The sequence below is a fragment of the Aulostomus chinensis genome, chromosome 6 (assembly GCF_037954235.1).
Source record: "Aulostomus chinensis isolate RoL2024-O1b breed Wild chromosome 6, RoL_Achi_v1.0, whole genome shotgun sequence".
In the NCBI taxonomy this organism is placed as follows: Eukaryota; Metazoa; Chordata; class Actinopteri; order Syngnathiformes; family Aulostomidae; genus Aulostomus; species Aulostomus chinensis.
The window spans coordinates 25,819,685-25,834,634 of record NC_141325.1 but is presented as its reverse complement, the minus strand read 5'-3'; the positions used below and the strand labels follow the sequence as shown (position 1 = coordinate 25,834,634).

The 14,950-nt window shown below is 40.3% G+C and overlaps 1 protein-coding gene and 1 long non-coding RNA gene across 4 annotated transcripts in view; one reads left to right on the top strand and one right to left on the bottom strand.

Annotated features, from left to right (window-relative positions):
* The window catches only part of LOC147260569 (tetratricopeptide repeat protein 28-like), a 188,422-nt gene extending 183,673 nt beyond the window's left edge, over window positions 1–4,749 (bottom strand). Inside the window, exons 1-2 of one of the 2 annotated variants that reach the window (XM_086207194.1) lie at window positions 4,377–4,749; window positions 1,475–1,777 (exon numbers count right to left, since the gene is read on the bottom strand). In XM_086207194.1, the coding sequence (XP_086063320.1) occupies window positions 1,475–1,777; window positions 4,377–4,406 (333 nt within the window). In that variant the 5' untranslated portion in view covers window positions 4,407–4,749. The remainder of the gene's footprint in view (window positions 1–1,474; window positions 1,778–4,376) is intronic. The other variant, XM_086207193.1, reaches the window with a different exon arrangement.
* A 4,398-nt stretch (window positions 4,750–9,147) lies between these two features.
* LOC147260568 (uncharacterized) lies at window positions 9,148–13,911 on the top strand. Of its 2 annotated transcripts, none has more exons than XR_015116622.1 (6): window positions 9,148–9,188; window positions 11,289–11,411; window positions 11,495–11,824; window positions 12,138–12,226; window positions 12,319–12,542; window positions 13,204–13,911. It is a non-coding gene; the product is annotated as an uncharacterized LOC147260568 (long non-coding RNA). The 2 variants fall into 2 exon arrangements; XR_015116621.1 differs by having other exon boundaries at window positions 12,071–12,226.
* The last annotated feature ends 1,039 nt before the right edge of the window (window positions 13,912–14,950 follow it).

Genomic DNA, 14,950 nt, shown 5'->3' with positions numbered 1-14,950 from the left:
TAGAGAGGCGTACAGACATTGCTTACGTGTAGAATACAAAGTCCCCACAACAATTAGGAGAAACCTCAGAGTAGTGGTAAATTATCATCGATATGGCTGTCGTATCTTATCAGATTTTCTACCTGGAAGTGCTGAATCGATGCGTTCCTCTCAAACAGAGGAGTCATCTCAGTGATGTCATGGCCGGTAAAAGACCACCAGCAAGTTCCAGGAAAACTGGATGAGCAGCTGGAAAGATGCTGAGCAACCTACACGTTGGCATCTAATTACAATGGCATCTAATTTTAGATAAGTTGTTGTCATCACCTCATTTTTTCCACATTGAAAAAAGCACTTCCAGACATCGGATCTCGCTGTGTTTATCAGAGTTACAGGTGCTCCCGTCTATCTGTGGATTAGTGTAACGGCTGCCATTCACTTCTTAAGTGTCCTTGTGACTCATCTGCGGTGATACAACCAATTTTCCGTCCTCGGTAATCAGGTTTCTAATCTCTGCTTTCCTGAAGAGCAACAACGTCGCTGTCACATCTGCTCTGTATCACCCCAGCATCACCACGGCAACCAGGTGATGAATCACAAAGCTGGATTCACCCCAGTTCACTGGAGTGAACTTTGCTGTCTCAGTGTAAACGCAGTGAGAAAAGCTCAAATGTGCTGATCACATTTTCAAATTTGTCTTTGAACCATCCAGAGGAGGGAGGGAGGGAGAACCAGTAACATCAGAGACCTTAACAGACCGAGACCTTGTTTTAGTTTGTCTCATCAAATATATTTACCATACTTTACGTCGACAACATGAACACCGAGGAGTGAAAAGGAAAATAGTGGGAACAAATTAGGAATATTCATGAATACAGTACAGCTACAGAGTAATGATATACAGCTTGAATGAAAAATGTCCTTCTATAACAAAATAAATAAATAAGAATGTTGCATTAGTACTTCACCGGTGCTACTTGGAGGCAGTGTGTGCTGCAGCCCACTGGTGGGCTGTGAAGGTACTGCAGGTGGGCTGCAATATTTATTTATTCCTTATAACTAAAGACGTTTTATTTTACTTTTTACTTTTCAAATGAAATTACCATGAAATTTGTATGATTAAGTGTAAAATTTTGATATGGGTTGGATTTTTTTTTTTTTAAACTCACTTTTCTTCTTTCTGTTGCTTTACAAATGTCAATAAATAATTCATTCAAAGATTCGGGCAGCCATTCCTGGTCAGAGGGTTATCTTTTCTAATATCTTGACAAAAATGTAAACATTTTACGAAAAAGCCTTGTAGACAATTTACGTTTAAGTTTGTTGTTGAATTTGATTCCATCTGCTTGTACTGTATTGCAGCTGCCTTCAGGATGAAAAGATGTGAATGTACGTTTTGAGATTAACTTTCAAGGCCATTAACATCCATGACGGCTTGAAAAACTCTTCCTTTCATCACGTCGTTCCAGTGTTGAAGCGGCTGAGGAACTCTTACCTTGGGCCATTTGGGATTAAGCTCACAAGCTTTCTCAGCATCCTCCAGAGCCGCCTGGTGCTGTCCCAGTTTGAGCAGAGCAGCTGAACGGTTGCTGTACAGGATGCAGTTCTGTGGATCCGCTTGCAAGGCGTCACCGTACAAATGAACAGCCGATTGAAAGTCGCCCCGCTGACATGCCTCATTGCTTTGCTGCACTTTCTCCATGAACTCGGCTTTGGTGAGGCCATACCTGGACGCGCCGCCGTCTCCACAAACACCCCGGATAGGTCTGCTCACGGTCCGAGCGGCGGAGATTGAAAACTAAAGAAATGGACAGAGTGAAGCGAGAGAGCTGTATTCAGTGTGGCTAAAGTTAACCACAAGGAATGCCACTGACGAATATACACACACACATACACACTTCATGCCATGCTCCGTGCTGGCAATTGGCACCAGAATATACGGCTGGAGGGGCATGAAGTTTCAGTTTCTGAAACAACATCATGAAAAAGCATGCATGGTAAACCTATGTTTCCTCTCCTGCAGGGGCAACGGTAGCCCTACGTGAGTGGACAGAGGCTTCGTGGCAGCCTGATTCATGAACGAGATAAATACAGTCAGTTTGTGCTTTAGTCATTGTGACCCATTAGTGTCCACTTCTTCACTTACGTCCAACGTAAAAGCAATGAGAATGTGAGTCATATACTGTAAATCGGCCGTATTTTCATTCTGTTCCAATAGAAAAAGAGTTACAGCTCAGTGAAACGAGACACATCATTAAAAAGTCCACTGGAAATCCAATATTATATTAGGAAAATATATGTATATATTTCATATTATGAATTTTATATTATGAACAATGACTTTATCATAAGGGGAATATGCAGTTATGATGTAATTCATAAATGAGCTTTTCTGTCATCAGCTATAGTTCATGCTTTTTTTCCATACATATCAACATCACTTGCATTAAAGCCACTCACTGAATTACCTCCCACGCGACGCTCTAAAACTCATCTCCGCCTGGTAAACCGCCAAACATTTAAAATCACAAGGAGTGTCTCCCGGGAGGATGCACACTGAGCACGTGCACCAGAGACTTCCCTTTGCCCTCGACTGACTCGAATGTGCTTGAAGAATTTAATTGTAAAGTTGTTGTTTTTTTTCAAAGACAAGAATACTTTTGTATGGAAAAACAGGAACAAGCAATTCAACTCTGTCGTGAAACGAGGCAAAACTTCACTTGGCAGTTTGTGACATGCCCAGTTCTGCATTGAAATACACCATCAGCTCGTCCGTCAGCAGTTTTGATGCCTCGCATGTTAACTTAAAGGCAAATCACACAAAATATCACTTAACATAACATTCTCTGAATATCAGCAATTGTTTCATTTTGTTGTTTGCAGAATTATGCACAGACAATGAACGCTTCCTACTCTATTCTTTCTACTGTTAGCGAAGACAGATTTCTCATGCTTTGATTTCTGTGTGCTGGCATTCCAATACAGCAGAAATGTAAGTAAATTTAGACCTGAAAGAGATTTCGGAGACAATATCTGCCTCGGGGGAAGGTCAGCAGCGTTTATCCTTGTTGCCGTTCTTCTTCTGCAAGTTTCACTTTTGCAACCATTTAAATGCAGGACCAATTATCATATTGACTTAGGCCCTCACCACATAACATCTGATTAAGGAGATGCGTGCCACTTCCAGTTAGTAAGGACAGCTTGCCGAGTCTTACTGACTCATGAAATTCATCTCTGGTTGCATGTTTTTGGGCACGCTTCCATTATAGCTACCTCTTTCTCACCACACCTCCTCCTCAGACTGCATTCTGGGATACAGCAGGCTCGGTAATTACTTCCAGAGGCCGAGAGAGTAGAAAGAGCAGACATGCGGGATTCGGGTATCAAGTAAATACAACATCAAGTTACAATGCAGTGCCCTTTCGTCTTGTGTATATTTCGGCCTTTCAACGTTCTCTTGTTTTTCTTTTTTTGTGCTGACCATTAATTATTGGTCATTCTTTCATGGCAAACTTATAAACGACTTCCCTTTTACCTGGAACAGACAATACAATCCTGTTACGCTGCAAGAGAAGAGGTACTAAAGAAAGACGACGTGCATCTTGGGCTACATTTGCTGTTAAATGTACTGCAGTATGTCCAATTGAGAAGCAGCTCAGCTCTCTGAAATACACAAACAGGATGGAGCGATGACACCCACACCTCTGCTGACAGCTCTGTCAGGCAGGCAGACATTCAAAGACTCTCACTAACAAATGTCAGGGGAAGCATCTATTCTAGATTAGTGCTTCCAGTGATGAAAGTATGCAGGGTTTTCCTTCATGCAGACACGGTTTTCACTGCTTATCAGACCTAGAATACGAGGAACTAATCAAAGTGATTTTATATAAAGGATAGATGTGCAGCTAGGGTGTAAGAGGGGCTGATATGTGTGCAGGAAGGGTGGAGAGAGAGATAATGAGAGCCTTGGCAAATACACAGGACACCCTAAATCACAAGGTTCCTGTCCAAAGACACAGTTAGTCTAGACTTGAAATGATTTGGTTATAAACACTACTGACGGTAAGATCCTGCAGGCAAGCTCTGCTCGTGCACAGTAAATAAGTGCGTGTTAGGTTTACAGCCTGTTCTGTAATGTGTCTGATCTCCCACTGACACTAAAATTCACATTTATGTTGGCTGAGATCTGTCCAGCAGAGCTGTGCAGTAACGGTGCAGTTTGCATGGCTGGAAAATCGATAAATTGTCTTTTACGAGGTTTTCGCAGGAATGGTCATTTGGTATTTCCTGTCCAGGACGCGAGCTAAAAACTTGTTGTGAGGCAATAAAACACCAACAACTACAAATATGTCAGCCTTCACGGCAGCTTCCACACGGGTTGTTTTGAGTTTATTTACCTTTTCTTTTAGAGTCGCTTGCTTCTCCATCCTGGCTGGCTGCGGTGGTTTGTGCGACGGACTACCGCTCTCATCCCATCACAGTCCTCGTTGACCTTTTTAATGACTTTCCGTGCATCCAAAAAGTGTTCGAAATAGAACCACAAAGTCCACGATGCAGCGTAAGTGTCGTAAACTAAAAATCCACAAACGCAACTCAGTGTGGCGTTCAAGAGAAACTTTTCTCAAGGAAAGTGCGCCATGTTGTCAAATCTTTTCTTTTTTTTTTTTTTTTCCTCCTGTCTTTTTTCCCCCTGTTGCCATAACGGAGCAGAAGGAGGCGTGAAGGTCTGAGGCGGCGTCAGCCAGGAAAACGCAGCGAATTACCATCGTAATCTGAAAGGTTGCAAAAGTTTTACCAACGATATTATGACATGGAATCCACGGCGAATTTAAATCGCCCGAGTGTGTAGTTTGCGTGTTTGGGGTGTACGGACGCATTAAAGTGATACATAACGGAGCAAATAAAACCCATGATTTAAAAAACAAATAAATGAAACCCGTAATTTCAAAATGTCACATTGGGCAAAATGTTATCTGTATCACCTTTGGAGGTGTTTGCGTGGTTTTAATTTGTTGCAACAGTTCTTTATTTATTATTTTCATACTTAAAGGTCACAGTCCAGTTAACATTTTGTGCAGTTTTTCCCCCCTCTGATAAAGCAGAACACACAAGTTCCTCAGAGGCCTGTAGCAGCAACATAATCTTAGGAGCATTCTGATGCTACAAACAACGTCCGTTTAGCATGTAGTGCAAGTTTTAAATGATTTAATATTTAAAATACAGAATAGGGGAATGCAGTATGAGCTCTGCTGGTATCTTGACAAGTGTCGGTGAGGTTCTTCTCACCCATTACAGTGACGGCCCATGAAACAGTATTGAAAGATTAACTTTATAATTCAGTAATTTGTGAAACATACTGTCCTTTTATGCTGAAAAATCCCCTCTCACTTCTCATAGCCTCTACATCTGTAGCTGCAGTCATTATATTGTTTACTGGATTCATATTAACACCGGACTGATCTGTTTTGTTTTGTCTTCTAAGCCTGATACGATTACAGTTTTGGAGCAGAGGAAATCATCAAACATGACCATTTAAGTAAAGATGAACAGTGAACTAAACACAGCGGAGGAACCAGAGCAGTCTCACTATGTTATTCTTGAATCATTTCAATAAAACAATACGATGCATCTGGAATTGGCCCGTGATCGGCCGAGAACAGCACATATGTTGACTGACAAATATATCGGTCGGGCCCTAATTTATATAATTTGTTTCCCTAATCTGAGACGAGTGCTGTGACTGAGAGGTTATTTACATTGCATTTGTTGTTTGTACACGATTTCACTTGCTGAATGTCTTGAAGTCAAAAGGTCACTCTCACTAAGACTCTTAACACCTGCAAGCGACATCATCATCCCTAATTGCGTTTCTGCTGGTCAACATAAGGCAACCCTGATGGTCTCCATGTTCAGAGCGTGCAGCCAAGGAGATATTTGGATTGTCTCTATTTCTCTTTGTTAACATTTAATTTCACATGCTGCTGTTCTATATAATTAAGTAAAAAATTAATATTGTCCATGATGCGTGTTTAGCTTTCTCAGTGGATTTGGAGAGACGCTTCAAATGTACCAGTCACAAGAAAACCACTGGTGTACGTCTGAGCTTCAAGGGGGTGATTATTTCTTTTGTTGAAGCATTTTCATTGTAAACTTTTTGGTTTACAAAAGCTTAAGTGACCATGAACTAATTTGTAATTTGGTTTAACCAGTTTTTAGGGCTAGCAGTAATGTATTGTAATGAGCAACATGAGACACTTCTCATAAAATTTCTGTAATATGTTCACAGTTACTGTGTCCAGTAAAGCGTTACCACCCACAGTGGTGTGAATGAACCTCTTCATATGTGTTCAAGCTTGTCATTTTTTAAGAAGAATGATCAATTTACTTATGGTAAAACACTCCTAGAAGCTAATCGCTTGGCCGTTTTCAGTCCAGTCCAGAGTGAATACATCCCTCTCAGAAGCTTTATTACCCAGACTGGAACTTCAGTGACTTTTAGGGGTCTCTGTACAACAGATTTATGATAAAACTGAATTCCTTTTGTGAGTTTAATCCATTTTTGCATTGGTTTACTACTCCATTCACGATGTGCCATGAGATGCTGTTGACCAATCAGGTGTTACAGGAAGAAGCCTCCAGTGAAAGGAGGCGTGAGTAATGAAGGCTGGTTATTAATTCATGTTTTCACTATACGTGTGTGTGTGCGTGTGTGTGTGTGTGTGTGTGAAAAGGGTAAAAATTGTTACATATTTATCGTATTTTGTTACCATATCAGAGTCACTTGTGTTTATAAAGGGAATTTCATGTTTGTGCTTCCATTATTTTAATGTCAAATGATACTTTTGCGCTTAATTTGGTGAGAGGAAAGCAAAAGCAGTCTAATCAGTCACTTATTACCCTCCACAGTCAGTGATACTCTAACATTACGAACTCATGAATGTAACAAGTAAATAATACCTAAAATATTCCATTTTGGACTTGACTTCCCCAACACCGGGTTATCTTATATTTTGTAAAGTTCTAAAAGAGCACATTAGCTTGTACCGCAATGATTAGGACACTCAGCTGTAAAATATCAAATGACATGAGGCACAGATCTGCTGCAGCAGAGCCAAGTTTTGAATTATCAGTTGCACGGTTAGTTGTTGTGAGGGCACACTCTTCTGAGGACATCCAAAAAGAAATGTTGGGTATTATTTGAATTATTTGAACTATTTTAACTGGAACTGGAATTTTAACTGGAATTATTTCGGAAATAAAGTCATTATGTTTTCACATTCTCATTTATAAATCTCTTTCCTCCTTTTTTGCTGTCATAAGGTAGCGGCAGAGTGACACTGAGGAACAAGTGGTGTAGAGGATTCTCCCGGGTCTCATTCATCAAATGCTCATAGGGTTTCTTTTATCCCTCAATCCAGTTTTACAGAGAAGAAGCGAAGCCTGATGGCTGGTGACATCTGTTGTGCACCTCATGTAACATTAGAGTCTTTGCTAGCCTGGCAGACGCAGGTCTAAAGAAAGTCTTATGGTGTATAAGAACAAATTTTATGCCTAAGAGCATTTCATTAATGAGGCCCAGCATGTCCCAGTGGTTATTTTGATAAGTTCCAGACTCCATGTATTTTTTGAACAAAGAAAACAGATCAACCTTTCAAGAGTTATATCATCTCATCCATGCCATTCTCATTTCATTTTCTGAAGTCCTGTTTTCGTTCTGGTATTGTTACGTCACTAGATGGGGATGTTCAGCCATTCATTTCCTGTTTTGCAAGCATCTCAATTTGAGACAACCTGAGCACAACCCGGGGGTCTGCTCAGCTCATCTGGGCGTGTTTTTGCCCCTGTAACCTGGCCTCTGTGGCACTTCAGATAACTTGATGGCAGGGACCATAAGCATTCTTGGGTTCTTTCTTTGAAAAATGCAGTATAAATGTTATCATTATGATTATGATTATTATATTAAGACTCAAATAATATGACTCAGCAATGCAACATTGAGGGAAACCCCCACTAATACTGCTACTGTTCAGAGGTCTGTTGATGTCACTGCACAAATATCACAAGCAATGTTGTTTCTTGAAAAGCCAAAGACTTATTGTGCGACTCTGATACTGGAACAGGGTAAATGAAAACCAAAGACCATCCATCCATGATCCATTACTTGGTTCAAATACACAAAGTAAACACAATAAAAATCTTTTTAAGCCTTTCATGCATATATATCAACTTCTGATCAAACAACAAGCATATTATTCATGGACTGAAGTATAAGGAAGCATTGTAAAAATCATGCTGATACAGTTTGTGAAAATGTGCCCCCTAGTGGCACCTATATTTCCACTGCATCAGGAGGCTGAGCAATATAATGTTAATTAAATAATATTGCCAGGAAATGCAACACTTCCTGTTTTGACTGGAATATTGTGTTTGTTTTTTCTTTGATCAAATTTTTTCCAGCACTTCATTCAGGTGGGTTCAGAGAGATTACACACAAAGTTTGGTTGTGATGGGACACACGCGCCTGAACCTGGACCCTCCGTGTCCGTTGGTACATTGCTCAGTCTATGCAGTTAATTTCATCAGTTAGTTGACAATTAACACACTGTAAGAGGTTTCTGTTATAATATCCAGAGATACATAAGGGTTTTACAGCTGCCAATTTAAAATAAATCTTCATATCCAATATCCAATCATCAAATGATTATTGTTGTGTATTTTGTTGTTATTACTGTTGAGGTGTTTTTCTTTTGTGATATGCATTTGATGCTGAAGCACAAAGTACGGAAACTCTTTTGGTCCGATTTCTAAAAAAGAAAAAAATCTGTCTTCTTTTTTTCCCCAATTTTTCTTGCAAAATTCAGATGTGATTTATATTTCAAGTGTTCCCTCTCTGTCGTGTGGGAGTACCGAGGGCCAAAAGGCAAAAGGTCCATGGATCTGGGTTCTATTACAGAGTTGGAGCTTGGCAGGCTTCTGTAGGAGGAGAGCGCACACTTTTTCACCCTTCACTCCTCGTTCCAAAGCAATTGATTTACACGTCTCCCTTGTAATCTTCCCCAGGTGTTTTCATCAGCGTTATTGTGCGTAGCTGCGTGCGTAATGACGTACTCAGCGGACCAATGTACGTAGGTGCGTGTGTAGGAACGCAGTGATGTCATTCTGAACGTGGCCGTTTTGGTTGGTTCTAACGCTCCTTCGCCTCTTCCGAAGTAAGTACAAACTTACGGCGCTCTGCCATTAATGTTAATTAAAAAAATTGTTTTTGTTATTTTTAGATTTAAATTTGACCAAAGGACTGCCTTATTAAAAGTAATGTCCGTATCGTCCTGTGCAAGTCCTGTACGAATATGAGCTCGCTAAATTGAGTTTCTAATAAAGTTTAGTATCGAAGATAATTGACGTATTAGCATGCTGTTAGCTGAACCTACGCCATCTTTCTTTACCTCACTTATTTTATTTGCCGTTTCATCGGGAGAATCAAACCTGTGGCGAAGTGATTCACAATTCGGAGTTTTTCCTTGTACTCAAGTTTTGAGATATTTTGCTCTATTTTAATGGGTGTTAATCTGTCTGACGGCCGCTTTGTGTAGACGAAAAATATGTTTTGGTGCTGCTTCAGTCAATATATCAATTAGATGATAATTTATGTATCGTAGCAGGTTCTATATTATGAGATATGAGTATTTTCTGGCTGCCAATTTAATATCTAATTATTCACTTTAATTTACACTTGAGTTACTCGAGTCGCTTCCTCGGGGTTTATTATCAGTACTGTTGGGTGAGAACAGTCGCAGTTTAACTCTGGACTTGGGTGTTTAGGCACAGACTCACTATGCTCTGCCATTTAAGTACATAAAAGTTATTACATGCTAGTTAAATTTGACCGAGCAACTGTGTCTTATTTTGTATTCTTTAAATTCCTCAAACTTAGTTTCAGAAGAAGTTTGTACGTGAGTTAGTGACTGTTAAGTTCAGCATTTTGGTGAAACAAAATGACTCTTGCGCTTTGTTTTGTTTTTTTTAAAGCTCTTTCAGTGATGGAACTGGTTTGCTGGCGCAAACCCCGGTGGTGACCAAAACCTGGTCAACCTCACCAAAGATCAAGTCATTATGAATAGGTTTTGCTAAATGTTTATTATATTTAAGTATTATAATTATTAATTTATATGCAGACTAAATGGCCCAAGTTGACCTTTAGGTCCTTGAGAGGAAACACTTGTTTCTTCGACCTTCTTACTGGTCGTCAGCCCCTCGGGGTTGATGAGCTGCACCGCCTGACGCATCCGCCTTGAGCATGTGTCCCGCCGTCTGGCTGTGAGTGTACACAGACACTCACCAGTTCTTTTATGACTTTAACTATATTGTCAAATCACATGTTAATGAAAGCTTTGTGTCCTAACATCAGTTGTATGTTTATTGTTGTGTTGAAGAGAGAAGGGTGTTTTCTGATGAGTTTTTGATTTTCTTTGAAGTCAATGGATCACGGAAGGGATCAACATTTGAAGTGAACTTTTTTTTGTTGCCCATCACAAACATGCTCTTATTTGTTACTGTTCCAGCTTCAGCCATACATTTGCCTAAAGGGGCAACAAATACATTTAACTTGGGATTCTTTGTAGCGTGTCAGTAGCTTAGCTGAAGGTTCAGCTGCTTTTTCTACCCAAAAAAGGGCTTATTGACCCTAGCAGGTCATAGAAAAGAAAGACCATCTTGCTAACTGTGCTTTTGATGGTTGGTTCTTGCTTTGGGAATTTACCTTTGCAGGGTCTAAAATTACAGAATAACACTAGCATGCATATATCTAGTTATTAAAGTGAATATTTAAAGTTGAGAACTGACCTGCTAATTCCATCCATCCATCCATTTTCTACCGCTTATCCTGTTAAGGGTCACGGGGGCTGGAGTTTATCCCAGCAGCTTTCGGGCGTGAGGCGGGGTTCACCTTGGACTGGTCACCAGTCCATCACAGGGCCATCACATATAGACAGACAACCATTCACACTCACAGCCACACCTACAGTCAATTTAGAGTATCGATCAGCCTAGTCCCCTCTTGATGTCTTTGGACTGTGGGAGGAAGCCGGAGTACTGGAGAGAACCCACACAGGAACAGGGAGAACATGGAGACTCCACACAGAAAGATCCCGTGCCCGAGCCGGGGTTCAAACCCGGAAACTTCTTACTGTGAGGCGACAGTGCTGACCACTGCACCACTGTGCTGCCTGCCTACTAATTCATTCTGCTTGGTTTTTTTTTTAGCACTTGTTAACTTGATGCTGTATGTCGTCATCTTTTCTATTATTTAACAGGATTTGAAGTCCAAACACATAAAGAGGGAGGTGGTTCTTGCTGGAAAGTGCTCTGTGGTTTTCAGGCCCACTTTGAACCCCGGAGGAGTGAGCCGACCTCTGCACAGGACCCCAAGAGCCACGGTCAGATCACACAGAGCTTTACACCTCAGAATGTAACCACACATGTGCTGGATGTTAATTTGGTTATTTTAAACATTTAACAGCCCACCACACAGCCACCACCACCACCCGAGGTTCCCCCAGGTTCACCTCCAAGGTCAGTTTTGATGCTCTGATTACAGTTGTCACATTCTGTTCAATAAATAATTCAACATGATGCTTGATGGCATTAGTATTTGCTGCTCTTCTTACATGATACCCACTCATCCTGTCTACCCCTCCACGAGCCCAACTACTACCAGGGACCCAGTGGATGTGGTGACCAGCACGCCTGCAGCCAGCAGCCAGCAGCCAGCAGCCTGAGCTCTGGAGGGGGCAAGATGACGGGAGAGAGGGTCACCTCAAGGCCTTCCTCCAGATGTGAAGATGGGGAGGTGAGGGCTCTGCTTCTTGAACAACAAATGGTATTGAAATAATGTGCCTTTTTTACAAGATTCTCCTTGAACTTAAATTGAAGATCTGGTGCTCAGTACTTTTATACACACAAGGGCAAATGTGTGTTTCTCTTACATTATCAATGTGGAAACATTCCACAACCAGCATGAGAAACATGGTTCATAAAATCAAATATATTGTGTCTCAGAATTAACTTGATATTCATGTGTATTTTCTGACATCAGGAGGCTGAGGTGGTGGAGCTTCAGCCATTTCACTGCCTCTTAGTAACTCTGCCTTGCCTGCCTTCAGCTTCCTCTCCCTCCTGCTACCAGTGACTCCTGCAACACAAGAAGTCTGTCTGAACTGTACTGCTTCTAGTTTGTATGCCACCAAGATCTGTGAGTGTTTGTCACCTTTGACCTTGAAAGTGTTTGAAATTCATCATTGAGTCCTATTGGACATGAGGTCGAATGCAGAGAAATCCTTTCAGTGTTCCAGAGACGTGAGGTGGCTCTGACTTTTCCTTCAAGGCCAGTGACGATCTCAGCATTAATATCTCTTCATCCTCCGTGCCCACTGCAAGTATGTTTAGCTCTCTTCTTTTTTCTTCTTCTCAAGAAGTTTCCTTCAAGGCCAGTGACCATCCCAGCATTAATAGTTCATCATCTTCCATGCTCACTGTGAATATGTTTGGCTCCGCCTCCAGTTCATCAGGTAAGAGACATTTCCTTGTATATCTTTCTTGGTGACACAGTATCTGCTTCTAAATTTCAGTATTTAGTTGTGTCGATGCCACCTTAATGACAGGTTTCTGTAACTGTTGGCATCATATTACACTTTCACAGAACAAAGTTGAAGTTTTGGGGTTTTCAGTAATCATACATATGACCTTTGATTTTTTGTTTTGTTTTTTGCTTCAAGGACCACAAACTCTGTTTATGGGTCTGTTGCACAATGTCCTGCTGGTAATTTAACTGTAAAAGTTATTCTTCATATTAAGTTTGTAGTCTGCTGAACCGTAATGTGACTTTTTCCATTTTTACACGACTGAACAAACAAGGTCTGCTGTCTGTTAAGTACTGGTATTCAGTGACAGTGTGCGAGGTTCAGGGGTGCTGGTTGGGCCATTCTGTCAGTCACACTGGTCTACCGACTTTTCAAAGCGCTCACTTCATTGCAGATGGAAGGAATGAGAGAGGGAACTGTGCTTGAAAAGTCTTTAAAGTTTTCATTTTTGTAAAGAGTCCACATTCAAGCAAAATTGACAAAGTCAAACATTGGAATGTCTTTGTTTTTTTTGACAACACAGTTTTCTGTAACTGTCAAAACAGCACAGTAAAAGAAGTTAATGTTCCCTGTTTTTCTCCAACATAAGAGTTTTCTGTTGAGGCCAGTGACCTCCAAGGAGTACCATCCCATCATCCTCCACTGCCACCCTGAGAGTATTTGGCAGCAGCAGCAGCAGCAGCTCCACTTGGGCTCCCAGTGGTTGGTCAAGCCTCTTCAGGATCCAGTGGCCCTCCCTGAGATGAAGCCGGACACGAGGCCCCTCTGCTGCCCCTTTGAGCCCTGCTTTTCTCTGCTTCTTTGTCCTTTTTCTTTGTCGTCTCTTTCAGTGCTTTAGATTTATTTGTGGTAAATGACGACGAAAGTATGTGACGCATCACAACCAGACCTCAAACCAAACATGATGGGAAGGTGTTTAGTGGGGAATATTCTGAATATATGTAAGTCATTCCTAAAATCGTGCGAAACGTTTTGAGACACCGATCATCAGTGTCACAGCAGCTGGGTTAATAGGCGTGGCACTAAAAAAGTAATAGTAAACAAAAAAAACTAAAAGATCACGAATAAAGGGAGGCGTAATGAGAGCTGATGGTGAGGGGATTAGGATGTTTTTTTAATATACATACATTATTTATATTCTATATACACATTCAGATCTGAAGTTGTTAAATGTCATTAGATTAAGATTTAAATAAATAGTTTTTAATTTTGTGTATCTGTAAAATTTGTCATTTTAAATCATACTTACTAATTTTGCGCTTTCTTGGATTTTATCAGCTACTAAGTTGTAAGTAGGTCATCATATAGTCATATTTTATACATAGTTATTATATATTATACAGTATAATTGTATAGTATTATCATTATAAGGGACGATGATGCTAATGCAGGTCGTCTTTGCTTGCATGTAGCGTCAAAACCAAAGACACTGGTAACGGTACTCCTGGTTTACCGGGACGGGGTTCGATTCCCTGTTGTGTCTGATTATTTTGATGTTTACATGAAAGCCAAAAGTATTTTCACTCTGCACAAACAAAACATCATAAACTGACATGAACTCGCGAGTTCCAACAACAAGGCCTCAGCTGATTTGCTTTTGAATGTTTTGGTAGTGCGGTGACCAGTTCTCTTCAATGTCTCTCAGGTGGTTGGTGGCAGCTCTCTGCTTTGACTCATGCCCACATTGTTCCAGTCACAATAAAAGAAATACACACACAGAATGAGATGTATTTTGTGTGTTTATTTTCCTTTTGTCCCCTTTTAATGCAATCCAAAAAAGAGAATAAACCAAAGATGCACCCTAAAAAAAAAAAAAAGGCCGTTGACGCCCCAGAGTACCTGCACCTGTGGATCCTCCTTGACATTACAACATACAAAAACAGTAAATATAACTCAAGAAATTACTAAAACAACATGAGCAGCTTCATCAAAGCCATATTTTTATAATTCTACGATTAGATTGAAATGCTATTTCATCATGTGCTGGAGATTTTTTCAATTCCACTGTCATGTCATCCACTTTTTTTAGAGGTAGAAATGTCAAACAAATTTATGTGAGAAAACTGCTTCTCGTTATTCAAAAGTTAGTTATTCAAAAAGGAGAGGAGAAAAAAATACTGAAAGCATTATTATATCAGAAGGATTTCTAACCTCATCAGATATATGAGATGGAATAGATGGAGGACTCTTTCATTGATGTTTCCATGTTTTTTATATCATTATAGGATTTTTAAAAAAGTGTAAATATTCTTAACATTTTGTAATCTTCAATATAAGTAACACATTTTTTCAGACAGTTAATATCTATCAGAATGGACCTCTATAACTGATGAGTG